The 21,681-nt window shown below is 42.3% G+C and overlaps 1 protein-coding gene across 3 annotated transcripts in view; it reads left to right on the top strand.

Moving 5' to 3' along the window:
• The window catches only part of LOC147015700 (uncharacterized), a 169,263-nt gene extending 148,107 nt beyond the window's left edge, over window positions 1-21,156 (top strand). For all 3 annotated transcript variants that reach the window (XM_085849166.1, XM_085849167.1, XM_085849165.1), the window contains one exon: window positions 20,547-21,156. In XM_085849166.1, coding sequence (XP_085705292.1) covers window positions 20,547-20,644 — 98 coding nt within the window. In that variant the 3' untranslated portion in view covers window positions 20,645-21,156. The remainder of the gene's footprint in view (window positions 1-20,546) is intronic.
• Window positions 21,157-21,681: the final 525 nt, after the last annotated feature.

The raw sequence follows: 21,681 nt of genomic DNA on the forward strand, positions 1-21,681 counted from the left end.
TTGTTTGCCATTGCCTTCTCAGCGGTAGTTCGGGTCCCCTGACCATCCCCGCAAGAATGTGGGAATAATTGTGGCTGTTTATAATCATAATAATTATGATAATAATAATAATAATAATATATGAATTTGGCTGACGAAGGTGATGTTAGCTGACTTCCAAGCAGTCCACACAAGTAACATATTCGGCATGAGCTACATCTCCATAGGATGACCTCAGGCAAATGATAGGATGAATAAAGCAGAATGTTTGTGAAGTACAACATCCTGTCTTTTGCTTAAATCTATTAACGAAGTGACGGGTAAAAATGCCCACTATATATATATATATATATATATATATATATATATATATATATATATATATATATATATATATATATATATATATATATATATATATATATATATATATATATATGCCGGTAGGCAGATGTGGGTAGTCGACTACCCAATAGAACTTGACGCGATGGGCCTGTTCAATGGGGAATGACCTGAGGATTAAGCACAAGAAAATTCATGATTCTAGCTTCAAGGGTTAATGCTGAAGATTGTTTTTTCATTAAAATACCCCCCACATTTAGAGGTTTTTCGGCCGTTGCTCGGCAACACTACGGCCATTGGAGGGGTCCATAGCAACGGTTATTTCTCACTCATAACTCGGACATACCATAAACCTACCATACTAGTTTCATGTATATCTGACTCATAGTCTCTGAGATATAACGAACTTCGTTTTTTTATTGTTTTCGACCAGGGTTCATTCAAAGTCTATCTTCTCCGACAGTTTTCATAGGATCCGGCTGGAAAGTTTTGACAATATGGCTGAATGTACTGCCCGCAGTCGCTCGTGGCCCGATTTTTCATTTTCGAAAAAATTAATTTTTTATGATTTAAATTTTTTTTAAAGTCCCGTTGCTCGGCAACCAAAGGGGCGTCAGCAACCAGTACCTACGCCGCACAACGAGGTCATAAACTGGTCCTACCACCCAAATTTCATCAAAATCGAACAACTGCAAGGGGGTCAAAAACCCCTGACAAACACACACACGGACAGACCGACACCACGACCAACAAATAAGGGTAGATCAATAGATAAAAAAATATACATCTTCTCCTACAGTCTGTCCATTCAGGACAGGCTTCAAAATCAAATTGCGGCCATTTTGTTTCCTCCGGGTAGGTCTGAGGTTTCATCGACCTCTTTTGTAAGGCTCGTGCTTTCTGACTCTCTTACGACTATGACACAGAACAAAATCAAAATACAACACAACAAAGTGACCAGCAGGAGAAAGGGGAAAACACCAACAGCAGGCAGGAGGGAGAAAGTAGATGGAGATGGACAAACAAGGGAGGCAGGTAACAATGAGGGGTAAGGAAGAATGCAAAGGATGGACAAGATGGATATATAAGCAAAATTTTGGGAAAGGTGCAGGGTGGTTTAACAGGTGTTGAAAAGATCATGGTTTTGGAAGGGGGATGATTTGAGATGGTGGTGAACAGCTGCCTTGAAGACCTGCAGGGAAGAATGAGATTGAAGAGAGAATGGAAGGTGGTTCCATCAGTAGGGAAAAAGATGAATAAATGAGTGGAGGTGAGCAGTGATTCTGGATTTAGGCAGTTTCACGAGGACGGGGTTACTGGTGGACTGCGTGCATCCTGCAGATACCTTGGGAGGGACAAAGCATGGAGAGGGTAGAAGGTCAGGTAAGATAAGGGAGCATACGCCGGAGCAGTGCATGCTGCATCCACTTTCGTCCGGAACTACAGGGGCCTCCGTCTGGCCATCCCCCAGGCAGATCCTGGCCCATCCCCATCTCCTTGAGATGCTGATCAACCTGCTACAACCACGAGGCATGTGGTCGGCCCATTGGCCTTTTCCACTCACGAGCCACCCTCGCTGAGAGAATCTGGTGAGCAGTATCAGCATCAGGAAAACGATTTTCCAAACAGACCTGGTACCAAAGGAATTAAGTCTCCATCTCAGATCCCCGGTCAGAATCCAAGTCTCACATCCATAGAGCAAGACCAGAAACACCAAGGAGTTGAAGACTCAGACTTTCGCCTTCCTGTTCAGGGACTGACAGCACCACACCCCATGATCCAGTGAATCCATGACTCCCCAAGCCCAACCCAGATGAGTATTGACCTCCGGCTCACAGCCAGCAGAGACATGAATATCACTGCCAAGGGAAGTGAATCTCTCCATGACCTCAACATGCTCGCCACAAAGAGGTGCAGACAAGATCGCAGCATCCAAGATATAAATGAAAGCCTGAATCTTAGTTTTGACCCAGGAAACCCGTAATGCCAGCTGCTCTGACTCCTCATTCAGCACCTCGAGAGACCCCAAAAGGATATCTAAAGTCTCCGCAAAGATTATGCATCATCTGCAAAATCATGGTCAGAGATCTTGACATTCCCAGACAATGCACCGCAACTTGATCTCTCTGATATCCTCCCCAAAATCCAGTCCATACGAGCGCTGAAAAGTTTGGTGGCCAGTTCACACCCCTAATGAACTCCAGTCACAACTGGAAATAAGTCAGAGATGGTATCACCACATCTCACAGCACTCTCAGTCCCAGAGTATGGATAGTTCAGACATCAGATTGATCACGTTTGGTGGCACCCCACAAAGACCAAGAATCCTCCAGAGGGCATCCCGATTCACTGAATCGAATGCTTTGCAGCGATCAACATCGACTGCAAGCAGCCCCTGCTGAAACTCTCATCTGCGTTCAGTGAGGACCCAAAGAGCAAGGATACGGTCAATCGTTGAACTCTTTGGTGGAAATTCTGATTGCTATGGGCGCTGGTGCTTCAGCAGATGGTGGCGAACCCGATCAAGAATTATCCGAGCAAAGACCTTGCCCGGCACTGAGAGCAGCGTCACCCCTCGGTAGTTGGTGCAGTCCTGGCAATCACCCTTCCCTTTCCAGAGAGGGACAACAAGGTCCCTCTTCCAGTCATTTGGGATGATGCCCATGTTCCAGGCAGAGCACAGAACTGCAGGCAATGACATGAGTGCAGCATTTCCACCAGCCTTGAGAAGTTCAGCATGGAAGCCACAGATCCCAGGAGCTTTACCCCCTTTCACCTGGTTCACAGCAGCCTGTCTTTCCACAAACAAAGGTGAATCACAGTTGATTGGATGGTCAGCAATTGCGATAGTAACACCCCTAATATCCAACTCAACAGCTGGTGGATCAGCCTGGAACAGCCGCTCAAAGTAACCGGTCCAGTGGGCCTTCACTTTGGATTCTTCTGTCAAGAGCCCACCATCCTCCGCTCTAACTGTAGCACATCGAGGGACAGGCTTGGAGGAATGCAATGCATGAATTCCCCTGTAAACAGGACGAGAATCACTTGACCACAGGTGATGCTCTACCCTCTCACATATTCCTCGCACATTGGCCTCCTTGTCCACCCTTAGCGCATCTACAGTTTTATGCCTCAAATCCCTGAACAGCTCAGCTCTGCCATTCAGTCAGGCCCTGTGACTGATCAATGGTATCCAGTGTTCCTTGAGACACAAACTTCTTCTTCGCCCTGCGGTGAGTTCCAAGACATAAACCGGCAACATCAAGGATCGTGGTCTTGAAGGCACTCCACAACTCTTCAGGATTTCCCAAAGTACCCAGACCCCCCAAATCTCCACTCAGCCTGTTTTGAAAATCCTCAGCTGCCCTCACATCCTTGAGCTTGCCAACATACAACCTCGGCTGGGATGGTACCATTCTCCCAAATTTAATCTGCAACTTCAGAGTTGCTACAACAAGCCTGTGCTTCGTATTGAGGAACTGAGCACTCCGGTAGACCTTGCAGTTCTGGATCATCCTTCAGTGACCATCAATGTGCACATGCTCAATCTCCTTTGCCATGCCACCAGCGTTGGAATACCATGTCCAGGAATGAGCCTGTGGGTGCTGAAACCATGAACCAGCCACACTAATCCATGACTTCTTGCAAAGTCAAGGAACTTAGTGCTATTCTGGTTCACAGTTACAGACCCTTGGGGACCAACACACGTCTCATAACCATCCCAATCAGTGCCAGTCGATGCATTGAAATACTCCAACATGAGAAGAGTATCACCGATCAACCACAGACTTGAGCGTGGCATAGAATAGGTCCTTCATGGTGCAATCACTCACCTCATTTGTAGCATAAACAGAGACTAGGGAAATGACACCCAAGGAGTGACAAATCCTTAGTCTCATAATACGCTCGTTGACCAGTGTTACCTCAATTATCATTGGAGTCAGCTTATTGTACACGGCTACAGCAACTCCTTGATCATGGTAACCATCAGAGTGACCAGACCATTAGTATGTGTAATCACCCACCATGATCTTGCCACTATCCGGTCTCCGAACCTCAGAGAGTGCTGCAATACCGATGTTCAAACGCTTGAGCTCAGTTGATAACAGAGACAGGTGATCATCCTCTCTTCGGAATAGGACATTCCAGGCACTCACTGGAAGGGACCGCCTCAGGTTAACCAAAGGAGACGCTATCTTGTGGATCAAACCTCAGCACCATTCCACCGCACACTACCGCAATCTAACACAGGAAGTTTACCCCATGCTTTTCCTTCTATCATCAAGGAATGGCGTCCTGAAGGCTTTTCCCCAATCCCATCATCCAGCGAGCTGCCCTGCAGAGGGCAGCAGCACAGGAGGTACTCCCACAGGGTGGGTTTTCTGTTTTCTTTGCATTTGTGGGTTTTGCGGAATGAAGGATTTTGCAGTGGCCGGTGTGCAAATCCTGTCACCAACCTCCTAAAAAAAAAGTGACCCAACTGCAGGAGGACATCTGCCAACACAGTTGGGCACTAGGTATGGATGGCCGTTGGTTCACAAGGAGCTCTTCCGCCCTTTGACGAGTTTTGTTTTTAATCCTGCTGGGTGTCCATATCCATAGACTCTCCTCACCGGAAAACCTGAGGGGGGAGACGGTTTAGTCGCCAACAACCCAACCATGAAATGCATTAATACAGGTTTACATGGTACCTGTAGCAAGTCACAGATCTAATCTGGCCTGAAGCTGCAAGTCCAGAAATGAAGCGGAAAAAGATAGAGACCACCGACCTGTCGGCAATGGCGAAGTGATAGGCCGACACACTCAACTTCATTGTGAGAGATTCCAATGATATTGAAGGCCTTTCATTTATTTATTTTTATTCAATGATGTTGAATAAAAATAAATAAATGCAGGTGAATGACCCGAGACAATGGGGGAAGCACAGTAATTTCATGTACCAACAGACATTGAAGCCAATACACCGGGGAAAATCACAGAACCGTTGGGAAGCATCTGTAAATGAAAATATAAATAAATGAAGAAAAAAAAATAATATATATATATATATATATATATATATATATATATATATATATATATATATATATATATAGATATATATACATAAATGGAAAAAAAAACATCCAGGTGAGCGACCTGAGACAATGGGGAAGCATGAGTTATTGTTGCTTACAATGTGTAAGTGTACCCTGATAATATATATGTATATGTATATATTTCCCTTATCGTGAACTTAAACACAGGAGGATGCCATTCAACCCATCAATGCCCCTGCACAATGGTCACCAACTTATGATCCTTTGTCCATTCTGTATCCTTTTTAAATGCTGAGTGTCAAACAAGGAAGTAAGGTGATATTTTATGAGGTTTTTGTTGAGCTGATGGAGTGAGATCACAGTGCTACATGTTGAGGGGAGTTTCTTTGTCTGCTACAGGACGATGACAATCGAGGAGACAAGAGGAGTCTTGTTTCCTTCTCCTGCATAAGGAGAGCTGTCGACAAATTGAGGGCAATTAGCAGCAGCTGTGTTTAAGCCTGGCAAACGTTGTCAATATGAGCCATATTATTATTATGTGCAAGTATTGTTTCTATTATGCAACTGAAGAAAAACATTTTTTGTGTGAATTCGTTCACATTTGGATGTCTCTTCTTGCAGCAATGCGCTGGACCAATGATGTTACGTATCAACACAACAGCAATTAATATGTTTGGCCAAGCACAGTCGATTGAGAGTTCCAAAGAACCCCATGTCTTAACCCATCCAGTTTCACCTTTAATGACCAAAGGTCTGCAAAACAATTTTCACAACCACCTAAACCAAATATGGTGTATAGAGTATTCTATTGGATTTACTGGGCATGCACGGTGAAAGCCAGGAACCAAAAGTTAGCACCTGACACACCTATCATTTAAGATTCAGAACCAACTTTTAATTTGCTTTAATAACAATTACATTGCCTTCCAATGAAAATGGGACTAATATAATTTGTAGCCTTCGTGAAAAAAAGGGAAAGAAATACAAACAATATCCATTTGTGGAAGAATGTTTTGAAGATGAAAATTGGGAGGAGGAAGTGGGAACCTTAAATTGATCTCTTCTTATCACTTTCTCCAGAGGAAGAGGTGAGGAGGCTAAAACTGGGCAGAAAGCTGCCCGTATGACGATCAAGTGGATTAGGGCTGTTTGCTTGAGCTGGAGCACAGTACTAATCCCGTTTATTAAAACACTGTGGTGGGGTCAAATGGAACCAACAGCTGGGAACACTCGCTTGATGGCTCGAGAAATCAAAATTCTGTTTTGCCTTTTACATACAGTGTCCCAGTTGATAGTGTTGCCTGCAGTCCTTTAAATTTTATTTGATGCACGTGGGGCCATTTAAAATTTACATAGGGCTAGGGAATGTTGTAAATTTAATCCACCGATTCTCAAGGGAAGTAAAGGGAGAGGATAGAAAAGAAGGCTTGAAGGAGAAGTTTGGAGAAGAACAGAAAGTGAAGTCGTGATGAGATAATGAAGGGAGGTAAAGGGCTCTTTGATGGCTGTAAGGAGAGAAGGAAAATCTCTTCCACAATTTCCACATATTATGTAATATGTTGACGGACAATATATTTTTGACATATTGGTTATAATTGAACTCTGAATCATTTAAACCCAAATTTTATTGGAACTCATTGATAGTAATGCCATGGATACAATAGCAAATGCTGTCCCACGATGCGCATCATGAGTGTACTGTATGATGCAGCATAGTGTGGCTGCCTTGTCAAATGGTTAAATTCTTGTTTCTTTCTTCACAATCTGGTTTGGATTCGACTTCCATGGCTACTCACTATCGCCAACCCATACTTGGAAAGTTTGCCAAACACTCTTCACCATGAATTGATGGAGGTCTTCGACCTAGTTTGAGGTTTGATGTTGCAGACCAGGCTGCATGCTGAGCAGTCTGTATCTCAGTTGCCAATTTTCTGAAATTGCATTCCTAATATGTTGCAATTGAAATTTACTTTGAGCAACAACAATCCCAAAAAAGATCACATTGATGAGATGACAACATTTGAGACGAAGCAGCACAGGTGTCTTCCAAACTGCCATCTAATGCTATAAGCTAATCACTAGTATGCTTAAACCTAGCAATCATAGTATAACGTCATCATTCTGCAGTCACTCATAGTCAGACTTGTCTCTGCGCCTTCTGGATTGTGGTGTTTTGCAATCATTGCACTGTACCCGATGACGTAAGAACTTGCAAGTCAATCCGATGTGGAATTTGTTTAAACAAGGCAAAATTGTCCAATTTTCTTTTTTAAAGAACAAATTATAGAATTTCTTTTTTCCGATGGTGTCTTAAGATGATTATTAAGGAGTTTATGTGTTAACGTCTTTTGAACACAACATGTTGAACAATACTAGGTTAACACTGAACTTTCACAAATGAACTTTCTGAACTGGGAAACATTAAACTTTCATAAATAAGACGTATTGAATTTTAACCTAAGATTTAAACATCAGGAAGCAAATACAAAGGGGAACACCAAGCAGGCTGACCTGAATACATCCTGAATATCCATGATTATTTTCGAAAAATATTGTTGTGGTTGACGAAATTCACAAACCACCATTCAGGTCCCTTAGGTGAGATATCTCGGTAAGTATATGTGTAGTTAGGCCCAAACCCGTTGTCTAGAGGGAATAAATGTCATTCATGCGGGCTGCGACTCTTCAGGATAGCCGTTTTTCTTTTACTATCTTTATTTTGGACCAGCCGCCATTATTACCACCACCAACCATGTCTCAACAGCCATCACACAACAACCACCAACCACAACGCCGCTTCACAACAACAACCAACCACAACGCCGCTTCACAACAACTACCAACCACAACGCCGCTTCACAACAACAACCACCAACCACAACGCCGCTTCACAACAACAACCACCAACCACAACGCCGCTTCACCACAACCGCCACGACCTTTACCGTCACAACTCGCCACCGTCGCATCGCCACCATTCTCGCGCCACTTGTGGGCGCCGATACTGGACTCGTGTAGGGCGCGCACCGAGCAGCGTGTTCAAAAACATCACGGACTTTCCACAGAAAACGGATCAAAAACGACTCACGCCCACTTTTGTTCCGTCCAATCGGTGAGCGAGGGGCGATTTGGCCCCGCCTCCAGGGCGTTGGAGGGCGGTCGCTATATGCAAATACATGGATCAAAAAGCATTCACGTCCACTTTTCCTCGGGCCAATGGGGAGCCAGTTAGAGAGGTGAAGGGTCGGAGGCAGAGGGTCAAGGGTGAAAGAGCGAAGCCACGGGGCTTATATAAACGGCTGCGTTCGTCAGTAAAGTTCAGTGGAGTTGTGCGGAGTTCAAGAGAGTCGTCGGTGGAGCTGGAAAGAAGTGGGAGAAGTCAAGAGTGAAGAGTTGGGACGAGCCAAGAGAGGAGACGGAGAGGGCGAGTAGACGGAGCTGTGGAGAGGTGACGGCGGCGAAGGCGGACGAGGGGGTGCTCGCGTCGGTGCCGGGAGCTGCACAGGGAGAGGCCAGTAACGCGACCGAGGTCGAGGAGGAGACGCTCGCCGCGGGACCCGAGACAGGGTGATATCCTCCTTCCCCCGAGCATCAGCAACCCCCTCCTGTTTCCCCCCCGCGCTGAGATAGTGCGACAAAGGGGGCCCCTTTCCCACCCCTACCAGACACTGTCCGCGAGGCCCACGGAGTTGAGGCACCACCGCCACTTCGCGTCTCATCATCAGACGGGTAGGCCCGACCCGGTCTCGGCCCCAGGCCCGCCTCATCCTGGAGGGTGGTTCTCTTTTCTTTTGCTTTGGGAATATGTGTTGTCGGCGCCGTCTGTGAAGTAAAATTGTATAAGTGTTGCCGTGTGCCCGGTAGTCGGATAGATCTGCATTGTTGCATTTGCTTTTTGTGTAATATTGCATTGTCTTCTTCTTTTACATGTGCTTTTGGTGGAATTGTATATGTGTGCTTTCCGTTCATCGCGAAATAAATGTGCTTCATGTTGAACTGTTTTCCCGCTTCGCTTCGTCTTTTCTTTCATTGAATCTCCATCTTGCTTCACGTAAAGGGTTGGTCGTGGGCTAAAACGCCCGATAATTAATCGAACCGTCGAGGCCGACGAATAACACCGCTCGGTTATCCCGATAGTACGGAACGGGTCGCTTAAAGTGGCCCGTGTCCGAAGTCGACCTGCGGCGAGGTGCGATCGCCCGGTCTACCCTCCGTGTGGGTACTTAGGTAGGTCGAATTTGGCGAGCAACCCTATCCCATGCGGGGGCCGATTGGCACGATCGTGGTGAGACCGAAAGGTCCACCTGTGACTGGTTCCCGGCGTTAGTCCGAGAGGGTCACGACTGGATTGTCCGTCCGGTGGGCGACATGCCGCGATTCGAGCTACGTGGCCGTCAGCACGCCGGCGGGTGCGAATCCGCAACAATATAATCAGGTTGTGAGAAAAAGTTAAAAGGGGCCATCTTGCTTTCAAAAAAAAGTGACCAGACTCAATGGTGTAATCGTTTTCGACTATAGAGCATCCACTCTGAATTTTGGAGGTTGGTGGTTTGAACCTCGACTAAGTCATACCATGAAAAGACTTTTCAAATGGTACATTCTGCTTCCTTGCTTGAAAATGGACAGAGCATGGACAAACAACCATAGGTTGGCAACCATTGTGCAGGCTTGATTGGGCTAATGATCTCCTGCTTTGAAGTTCCTTCAAGGGGAGCTCATATTGGTTCACGAAAAAATATTTTCACGAAAAAAATAAGTGACCACTATATTCGTTATTGGTGTGTGTCTGTCTGTCTGTCTGTCTGTATGTCTGTCCCGAGTGTAGCTCCATGGGTTTTGATCCAATCCTGATAAAATTTTGGTGGGAGGTTTATATCATGATCTAGTTTTGTTTTCCTGAGAATGGGCGTGGTGCACTCATTATGGGTGGAGCCACACCCAAAAAACATGTGTTTTTAGGGGGTAGCCAATTTCAATTTGCATCTTCTCCGAGGTGTTTTGTCGAATCTGACAGGGGTTTCAGTATTTGGTTAGCCCAATGGCACCTGCATAGCCCCACAGAGCTCGATTTTTCATTTTCGTCCCAAGGTCAAGGTCACAAGGTCACGAACTTAGAAAATTGCGAATTTTGACATAAAAATCATACGACCGCCCAAACTTTGAGAGCTAGGATGACAATATTTTTTTATGCATAATCTTGAGGTCATTCCCCACCTAAAGTCTTCAAACCATTTTGCTCTATCTCGAACACCTTGCCCGTGGCGCCCCCTTCAAATTTGTTTTTACGCTGATTTCATCAATGTATGGATAATCCGAGGAGTGCGAAATGCCATATAGCCTATATGACGTTATATTGTTCCTGGAATGTTCCAGAGGAAGTTTTACACCAAAGATCATAATCCTTGATCTTTGACCTTTAAAGTTCACAAAGGTCAAATTTTCAATGTTGTGGGAATCGAACCGGGTTTTCGACCTTTTTCGACGAACTAACTCCAATAAGCCATAGCACGTATCCTGTTTCCTTATTTTAATGTCCAAAACATTGTTTTGTGACCTTTAAAGGTTATGCAAAGGTCAAATTTTGAAAGTTGTTGAACGAAACTGGGTTTTCGACATTTTGCAGCTAATAACCTGTCACTCGTACCACATCATGTTGATCATTTTTATAACTTGGTCAAATATTATCACATTGTCTCATCCTTGACTTCTGAAACAATCTACATCGTCAAATACCGCTGATGAACCATCGTCGTCTTCAGACTTGTTATTATTACTATTGTAATTATTATTATTATGATTAACTCTCCTGTACTTTAGTCAAGTGAGCTTATGTGATTCAGCAGTGTCCGTCGGTGAGTCAGTGTCAGTCAGTCAGTCCGTAAACACTTCAGTCATTATCGCTTGAAGCAAACACAATTTTGATGAAACTTGGTCACAATCTTCATGTCTGATGCCTAAAGGTGTATTGACAACATCAAAATCTGCGCTCATTAGCAGGATCTACGGGGGATTCTTTTTTTTGACCCCCCCCCAATTTTTTTTTAGATATTTGCTCTTTTCTCTGGAACTACAATTTTGATGAAATTTGACCATAACCTTCATCATCTGTGATGTAACAAAGTTTATCGACCGCATCAAAATCGGTGCTCATTAAGGGGGTCTGGAGGGGGTTGAACCCCCCCCCCCCCAAATGGGTATTTGCTCTCTTCTCCAAAACTACACACATGATTTTGATGAAACTTGACCATAACCTTCATCATCAGTGATGTACTAAGGTGATTCGACCGTATCAAAATATGCACTCATTAAAAGGGTCTACGGGGGGGGGAGGGGGGTTTGACCCACAAAATCGATATTTGCTCTCTTCTCCGAAACTACACACATGATTTCAATGAAACTTAACTACAACCTTCGTCACCCGTGATGTACCAAAGTTTTTTCACTGCAAAAAAAAAATCAGGGTCTCAGGGGGTCTAAGGGCAGGTGGTTTGAGTGACTGTTGCTCCTGATCCAGGTGAGCTTCAGGACACATGGTCCTCTTTTTATTATTATTATTATCATTATTATTATAATTATTGTTGTTAGTACTAGCAGAGTAATACAGCATTATTACAGGGGACACTGGCGCACATTGGGATGTCCCTTCTCGCAGCAATGTTCTTGGCCAATGATGTTAAGTATCAACACAATGGAAATTAATATATTTGGCCAAGCACAGTCGATTGAGAGTTCCAAAGAACCCCATATCTTAAACTAGAACGGGCACTCGGTAGAGCGCATACCGTCGCCGCCGCAACTTTTTTCCGGACACATTTGAAAAACGTCATTTTAAAACGTCCATGACGTCACAACCGTCAGTCCGATTGACGTCAAATTTGGTTTGTAACCTCCTTGAAGGCAGTCAAACAAAATGGAATGATAAACACTGAAAAATTAAAAAGTTGAAAAATGACGTCATCTTTTGACGTCATTTTGACGCACTTCCGGGGATGTCACGTCCAATCGGGGACTACCATTCTGAAAGCTCGTAGTTCACTGAACGTTTTAACGTTGGTTTCATGTCAATAGCTCTATTAGATCTGAAGCTATGCCTACAAGTATATTTTAACCTTGAGTGTGACCTTGACCTTGACTACAGAGTTAATTGGCAAAACCTGTACATCAATAAACAGATATTTTGGTACTGATCCCAATGCCTGGATTTGGGAGACTTTGCTTTATAAATTATATAGATATTTGAATGTAAAATATCAGGACATTTTAGCCACAATTGAAAAACGTCATGTTCAAACGTCAATGACGTCATAACGGTCAGTCTGATCGAAGTCAAAGTTGGTGTGTGACGTCCTTAAGGTAAGTCCTACAAAACGGTATGATCAAATCTGATGAGATCGAAAATTGAAAATTTACGTCATCTTGTGACGTCATTTAGACGCACTTCCGATGACTTTACGTCAAATCCGACACTACATATCTGAAAAGTATCTCGTCATGGAACAATATGGCGGTAGTTGCATGTCGATAGCTGTATTATGAAGGAAGTTATGCTCAAAAGAGTGTTTTTGACCTTTTCATGACCTTGACCTTGACCTTTGACCCGATCGCTCCCAAAATCTAATCAAATCGTCCTTGGATACTCACGAATCATCCCACCAAATTTCATGCAATTCGGTTTTATACTTTCTGAGTTATGCGAATAACAAACAAACACACATATTCACAAATAAATAAATACACAGCGACCAAAACATAACCTTTCGCAGAATGCGAAGGTAAACATACATTTTCCCCTTTCATGGGCGAAGGTCTGCCAAACAGTTTCACAACCATCGAAACCAAATATGGTGTACGGAGCTGGCCATTGGATCTACTGGGCATTCATGGTGGAAACCAGGAACCACAACCAGGCACCTGACACACCTCTGCTATATCATTTAAGATTCAGTACCAACTTTCCATTTGCTTTAATAACGCCAGATGTATGATCTTGTTCCAAGCATGCAACGCATTCTTCTGACGCATCCTTTTATTTGGGTGATGCATAGGCAACAGACCACTGCCTCAATCACTCCTGAAAATAAAAAGAACCCGGGTTAAGTACATGAAGCAAAAACATGCATACTGCTTAATATTACACATATAATACATCATGGTTGTGTGGATTTTAATATTTCAAGATTTTTAAAGGTCACAAAACAATGTTGTGGACATTAATATAAGGAAACAAGATACGTGCTATAGCTTATTGGAGTTAGTTCGTCGAAGAAGGTCGAAAACCCAGTTCGATTCCCACAACTTTGAAAATTTGATCTTTGTGGCTTTTAAAGGTCAAAGGTCAAGGATTATGACCTTTGGTGCTAAACTTCCTCCGGAACATTCCAGGAAGAATATAACGTCATAAAGGCTATATGGCATTTCGCACTCCTCGGATTATCCATACTTTGATGAAATCGGCATAAAAACAAACTTGAAGGGGGCGCCACGGGCAAGGTGTTCGAGATAGAACAAAATGATTCAAGACTTTAGGTGGGGAATGACCTCAAGATTATGCATAAAAAATATTGTCATCCAAGCTCTCAAAGTTTGGGCGGTTGTATGATTTTTATGTCAAAATTCACAATTATCTAAGTTTTTGATATTGTGACCTTGACCTTAGGACGAAAATGAAAAATCGGACAACGACAAGTTTTAGATAATTCATTTTGCTATTGAAATACCGAAGAACCCATTCCATTCAGTCAATTCCCCAGGAGAAGATAGATTTTTAATCCGACTACCCCCTAAAAATGGCTATTTTTTGGGCGTGGCTCTGCCCACAATGGGCGAAGCATGCCCTCATCCAGGAAAACACAACTAGACATTGATGTCGAACACTTGACCAAGTTTCATCAAGATCGGATCAAAGTCCACGGAGTTATGCTCTGGACACACAGACAGACACATAGACAGACACATAGACAGACACATTGACATACCGAATATAGTGGTCACTCTGGCTGGCGCTCATGAACCAATTACACATACAATATACAGGAGACAGTAAATGCATATTGGCATATCAAAAGTGTCAATACATTAGCTGAATATTAAGTGCTTGGTTTTCTTTGATTAAGTGCAAAAATAGGTTACTGGGTATTGAAGAGTTCTTACTGCTTTTGGGAAGAAGCTGTTTTTGAACCATGTTGTTCTGGTGGTAAGTGATCTGTAGCGTTTTCCGGAAGGGAGAAGTTGAATGAGATGACGTGCGGGGTGATTGTGGTCTTCAATGATCTTACTTGCTCGTTTGATGGACCGTTACCAGTGCAAGTGTTGATCACAGCCGATTTTTTTTTCCAGAGTTGATCCTTTCCAGTTGATCTCGTCTTTGTATGTGCGTCAGTGCTTCCATACCATACTGTAATTGATGAGGTCAGAATGGTCTCCATTATCATGGAGTAGTACTGTATTCGGATAATTCCTCGGATAACTCCAATTACACTGGCCCATAGGCTAACACCAGAGGCCTGAAGCCTGAGGCATATGTTTACTTATATGTGCCTGAGGCCTTCACAAAGCCCATGATGCCTATATCAACCTGCAGTTTAGCAGTACTTTGGCTAATTGTATGGAATCTCGTCCCAGGCGTGCCTGCACACAGTGGAGTTAGTCAAATATTGAAGCGGCTTCACCGCTTAAAAATGACCGATGTCCGTCCGTCAAAAATAAAGAATAAGAACCATTCTAACACATGCTGTTTCCACTATAAATGGACCTTTTTGACCCTTTATTCTACTGATACCCCTTTTGACCTTGGAAGACCCTGTAAGACCCCCAAGACTACAAAAATGCCAAAGGTTGTTAAGACCCAAAAGACCCAGATGACCCAAAAGTCCCTGAAGACGCAAAAGACTCTGAGGACCTAAAAAATTCTGAAGACCCATATGACCCAAAAGACCCCGAGGACCCGACATTGTATACAATTTTTTTTAGCTCCTCTATGAGCCTCAACATTGTGTACAAAAAAATAATCGTAAAAATGAAAAAAGGGTAATTCTAAAGGATTCTCAAGGGCATCGACATTGTATACCACAAAAAGGGTAATTCTAAGGAGTTTTAAAGGGCATCGACATTGTATACCACAAAAAAGGGTAATTTTAAGGAGTTTTAAAGTGCATCAATATTGTATACCACAAAAAGGGTAATTCTAAGGAGTTTTAAAGTGCATCGACATTGTATACCACAAAAAGGGTAATTCTAAAGGATTCTCAAGGGCATCGACATTGTATACCACAAAAAAGGGTAATTCTAAGGAGTTTTAAAGTGCATCGATATCGTATACCACAAAAAGGGGTAATTTTAAGGAGTTTTAAAGGGCATCGACATGGTATACCACAAAAAAGGGTGATTCTTAGGAGTTTTAAAGGGCATCGATATTGTATACCACAAAAAGGGTAATTTTAAGGAGTTTTAAAGGGGATCGACATTGTATACCACAAAAAGGGTAATTTTAAGGAGTTTTAAAGGGCATCGATATTGTATACCACAAAAAGGGTAATTTTAAGGAGTTTTAAAGGGGATCGACATTGTATACCACAAAAAGGGTAATTTTAAGGAGTTTTAAAGGGGATCGACATTGTTTACCACAAAAAGGGTAATTCTAAGGAGTTTTAAAGTGCATCGATATTGTATACCACAAAAAAGGGTAATTTTAAGGATTTTTAAAGGGCATCGACATTGTATACCACAAAAAGGGTAATTTTAAGGAGTTTTAAAGGGTATCGACATTGTTTACCACAAAAAGGGTAATTCAAAGGAGTTTTAAAGGGCATCGATATTGTATCCCACCAAAAGGGTCATTCTAAGGAGTTTTAAAGGGCATCAATATTGTATACCACAAAAAAGGGTAATTCTAAAGAGTTTTAAAGGGCATCGATATTGTATACCACAAAAAAGGGTAATTCTAAGGAGTTTTAAAGGGAATCGATATTGTATACCACAAAAAAGGGTAATTCTAAAGAGTTTTAAAGGGCATCGATATTGTATACCACAAAAAAGGGTAATTCTAAAGAGTTTTAAAGGGAATCGATATTGTATACCACAAAAAAGGGTAATTCTAAGGAGTTTTAAAGGGAATCGATATTGTATACAACAAAAAAGAGTAATTCTAAGGAGTTTTAAAGGGTATCGACATTGTTTACCACAAAAAGGGTAATTCAAAGGAGTTTTAAAGGGCATCGATATTGTATCCCACCAAAAGGGTCATTCTAAGGAGTTTTAAAGGGCATCAATATTGTATACCACAAAAAAGGGTAATTCTAAAGAGTTTTAAAGGGCATCGATATTGTATACCACAAAAAAGGGTAATTCTAAAGAGTTTTAAAGGGCATCAATATTGTATACCACAGAAAAGGGTAATTCTAAAGAGTTTTAAAGGGCATCGATATTGTATACCACAAAAAAGGGTAATTCTAAAGAGTTTTAAAGGGCATCGATATTGTATACCACAAAAAAGGGTAATTCTAAAGAGTTTTAAAGGGCATCAATATTGTATACCACAAAAAAGGGTAATTCTAAAGAGTTTTAAAGGGCATCGATATTGTATACCACAAAAAAGGGTAATTCTAAGGAGTTTTAAAGGGCATCAATATTGTATACCACAAAAAAGGGTAATTCTAAGGAGTTTTAAAGGGCATCGATATTGTATACCACAAAAAAGGGTAATTCTAAAGAGTTTTAAAGGGCATCAATATTGTATACCACAAAAAAGGGTAATTCTAAGGAGTTTTAAAGGGCATCGATATTGTATACCACAAAAAAGGGTAATTCTAAAGAGTTTTAAAGGGCATCGATATTGTATACCACAAAAAAGGGTAATTCTAAGGAGTTTTAAAGGGCATCGATATTGTATACCACAAAAAAGGGTAATTCTAAAGAGTTTTAAAGGGCATCAATATTGTATACCACAAAAAAGGGTAATTCTAAAGAGTTTTAAAGGGCATCGATATTGTATACCACAAAAAAGGGTAATTCTAAGGTGTTTTAAAGGGAATCGATATTGTATACAACAAAAAAGGGTAATTCTAAGGAGTTTTAAAGGGCATCGACATTGTATACCACAAAAAAGGGTAATTCTAAAGAGTTTTAAAGGGAATCGATATTGTATACCACAAAAAGGGTAATTCTAAGGAGTTTTAAAGGGCATCGATATTTTATACCACAAAAAGGGCAATTCCAAGGAGTTTTAAGGGGTGATTCAAAAGGATAATTTGAAAGGGTTTTGTTCGTTTCTCGGCTTTGCCAATTTCATAATAAAAATGCGAAACTGAACCACTTCCTTCGGACATGGGTGTGATTTTTATTATTATTATTATTATCCCACCCCCCGGAAGGAGTGGGATATTGTAATCGTTCGGTTTATTATCTTGCCAAAACGAAGTTTTTGCAAGATATGTTAGCTTGTATGTTTTTTTTAAGTTAGTTTTTTTTGTTTGTTTGTTTGTCTGTAATCACAGATAAAAAATTCTGCAGAGCACAGTTATCATTGGAAATTTTTGTTACTTCGCATATCAGAGGCCTATAGAGGTCCCTTTCAGTGCACAAAATTTTGAAGGTCAAGGTCAAAGGTCAAGGTCACTTTGTCGCAAATCAGGGGAGTCGATGAAACCCTTATTTTTTGAGTAATTTTGATCGGATCGTCTTCAAAGTTCATCAGAATATAGTTCATGGTCTGGCGCTCAGCTGATTAATTTTTGGTGGCGATTGGCCTTGACCTTCATGGTTAGCGCCTGGGGTCAAACATATTTGACCCCAAGGTCAAATTTTCAAGTTTTAGTAACCATATATCGTGTAGTACCTCAAATTGAACACCTCGATGAGTGCTTTCTAGATATGTCAAGCTTGAGACATTATGACGTCATTTGGTGACGTTATGAAGCAAAAGCATATTTTTCATGGTTACTCTGTAGAACGATTCTCATCGGAATCTCTCGTAGGCAGATATTCCTCAAGGAGTCGCTCCTGGTGGATAGCAGCTCTGTTCACCTCAGTGTGACCTTAAAGAAGTCACACGTGGTCACCTTTTGGCAAGATACGGGTCACCCTGTGGGTGAAATTGGTTTATTTGTCTGTTTGTTTGTCTGTTTATCTGTTCGCAACTTTACGGCAAAACGGCTTTAGCAAACACGATCAAATTTAATCCACAGGTGGGCAATGAACCTTGGACGACCCCATTAACTTTTGGGTCCAACTGGATCAAAGGTCAAGGTCAAGGTCATGAAAAGATCAAAATCGTTTTTCGCTCATAACTTTGTCAAATATGATCTGATTTACTTCAAACTAAGCTCATAGTGAACCTTATTCTATTTGCCACTTATAATCCTACCCATTCCTATAGTGAAAAATGCATATTTGTGAGGATCGGTAGGGTCCGAAGTTTTGGGGGTCATGGTCATCGGACAAAATTACAAATTTTCCATTATAAATCAAAAAAGGTTAGGAATATGCGTGTTTACTATGGAAGACATATATCAAGTCCTTTATTGGCTTTCATTTGACACCATGACCTTTGACCTTATGTGGCCTTGAAAGGTCAAAATCATTTTACGGTCATAACTTTGTCAAAAATGGTTTAATTGACTTCAAAGTAAGACTAAAATATTCCTTATTCTATTCCTTATAATCAACATTCAGGTTAAGGATGTATCAAATTTAAATTTGATCCCCAAAATAACTTTATGCCTTAAATGTGCGAGATTTGTTGTGCCTGGCACCACTTGTTATTATTTTTTTAAAGTCTGTCTGCCTGTCTGACAGTCAAACAAAATTTAAAATCATTCCAAACTGGAAATTTACTGTTTTTAGGAATGTCATAAAGGACACAAACGGGCACGAAGAACTAATTTTACGTGTTAAATAAGGTGACGCAAAAATACGGTGCATCAAAGACGGTAAACTTCTGGAAAAAAAAGTTTGTTTGCTTTTTACAGCTTTTAAAACCTTCATTTTATTTCAATTGAATTATATACTTGAACAATGTAAACCACAAATCACCTTGCCACTTCCAAAATCCTCCATTTTAGCAGTACTTGAACAAAATATTACACCATTTTATGCCATATCGACCAATCAGATGTTCCGCTTGCGGTCTCAGCATTGGGAAATATCAAGATTCAGACAAAATGGCGGCTCGTCGGAAGTATAGACTGTGCTCGGAAACGCAAAACAAGAGCTTAAAAGACCCTTCAGGTCAGGTCAGGTGTGGGAGCATGCCGGAGCAGCGCGTCACTGCATCCATTTTCTGCCAGTACGCCAGGGGCCTCCGTCTGGCCATCCCTCAGGCAGATGCCTGGCCCATCCCCATCTCCTTGAGATGCTGGTCAACCTGCTGCAACCACGAGGCACGTGGTCAAACCATTCGCCTCGTCCACTCATGAGGCTCCCTAACTGAGAGAATCTGTGAGCAGGATCAGCATCAGGAAAAGGAGCCACATGTCCATACAGCCGCAGCTGACGCTTACGGACTATGCAGGTAACAAATCTCATTTGAGTCTCAGCAACCGCTCGTTGGACACAATGTCCAACCAGCGACAGCCAAGGATTATCTGAAGAGACCTGGTACAAAAGGAATTAAGTCTCTGTCTCGGAAGTCGGATCCCTGGTCAGAGTCCAAGTCGCACATCTGTAGAGCAAGACCAGAAGCACCAAGGACCTGAAGACTCGGACTTTCGTCCTCCTGCACAAGAACCGGCAGCACCACACCCCATGATCCAGTGAATCCATGACTCCCCAGGCCCGACCCAGATGTCCATTGGCCTCTGGCTCACTGCCAGCTTAAACATGAATATCACTGCCAAGGTAAGTGAATCTCTCTATGACCTCAACATCCTCACCGTGAACAGGTACAGACAGGACAGCAGCATCCAAGATGTCATTGAAAGCCTGGATCTTAGTTTTGACCAAGGAATCCCATAATCCCAGTGGCTCCGACTCCTCATTCAGTTTAGTCGAGATTCCAGAATCTAAAACACCCTTCCCATGTCCTTTTTCTCAAGACTGCACTGGGTAAGGTGTGCTCAGTGAACTCTCTAATTATTTGCAAGGATTTACAAGGAATTAATGTGCAGGAGGAGGCCATTCGGCCCATCATGCCTGCACCACACCAATACCAGATTTAATCAATCTCTCAATACCCTTTCCCTTCGTGTGCAGCATTTTGGCTTCTGCACTGGTACTCATTTCACCAACCTCGGAAGGATGACAGGCTGAGTCAACCCCTTGGTGTTAATTCAGCAGCCAACGGGGCTTGAACTCAGGACCGGAGGATCCCAAGCCACCACCCGAACCGCGAAGCCAACATCAGGTTCAAATTATGTTATTATTATCTTCATTACATGTGCACAGTTGAGGATTGGGTGCTTTATTTAATGTTTACAGGGGTAGAGGAGAAATGAAAATGTCTACCATACTGTATTTGCATACGTAATAATGACATGACTCATTATCATTTGTTTGTGCATTCCTAAGCAGAAATGATGAGTTGACTTTGTGATGGCAATTCTTCTTCAAACTTCAAGGGTCAGATGTTAGTTGATCCTGCGTGTGTATGTGTGGGCACAAAGTTTTATTTATATTTAGTTTGTGTCAGATGTAAGTCACAAATGAGCCTGAACACTGCACGGTGCCAGAACAAACTTGAACATGCTATGAAACGCAGACAGTTTGTGATGACAGAAAGTCAAAATGGTCATGAGTCAGTTACTGCCAAAGGGAAAGCAGAGTGGAGTTTGGGGAAGGGCCAGGAGAGTGCTTGTAAAAAATAAACACACCCACACCTTAATCATGATCCTGAACTGCTGCCACTACTGAAAAGGTAGTTAGTAGTGATGGAATGGAGGTTGGGGGGCGGGGGGTGTAGTGGAGGAATGGAGGTTGGGGGACGGCGGGGTGTAGTGGGGGAGATTATGAACTAATACTAATAATTGTGGCACAATCACACTCGCACAGTTGTGGCAATAGCTCGAGTGAAATGTGTTTTTGGAAACCCTTTGGGTTATCATCATTCTGCTATGATTGGATCTCTCTTTGAAGCACCTGTTAATTAACTCATCTAACCAGTCTTGGTGGCATAATGGTTAGCATGTCCGTCCGCTCTGAGTCTGGGTGGCCGGCGGTTTGAACCCCGGTCAAGTCACACCGAAGACTTTAAAAATGGTAGGCGTGTGAGCTGCTTCTTTGCTTGACTCTCAATATTTGAATAGGGTATAGCATGGATAAGCAACCATTGGTGGGCCACCATTGTGCAGGCTTGATGGACCTAATGGCCTCTTCCTGCTTTGAAGTTCCT

The sequence above is a fragment of the Eptatretus burgeri genome, chromosome 12 (assembly GCF_056783735.1).
Source record: "Eptatretus burgeri isolate ZD-2024b chromosome 12, Ebu_testis_v1, whole genome shotgun sequence".
Classification (NCBI taxonomy): Eukaryota; Metazoa; Chordata; class Myxini; order Myxiniformes; family Myxinidae; genus Eptatretus; species Eptatretus burgeri.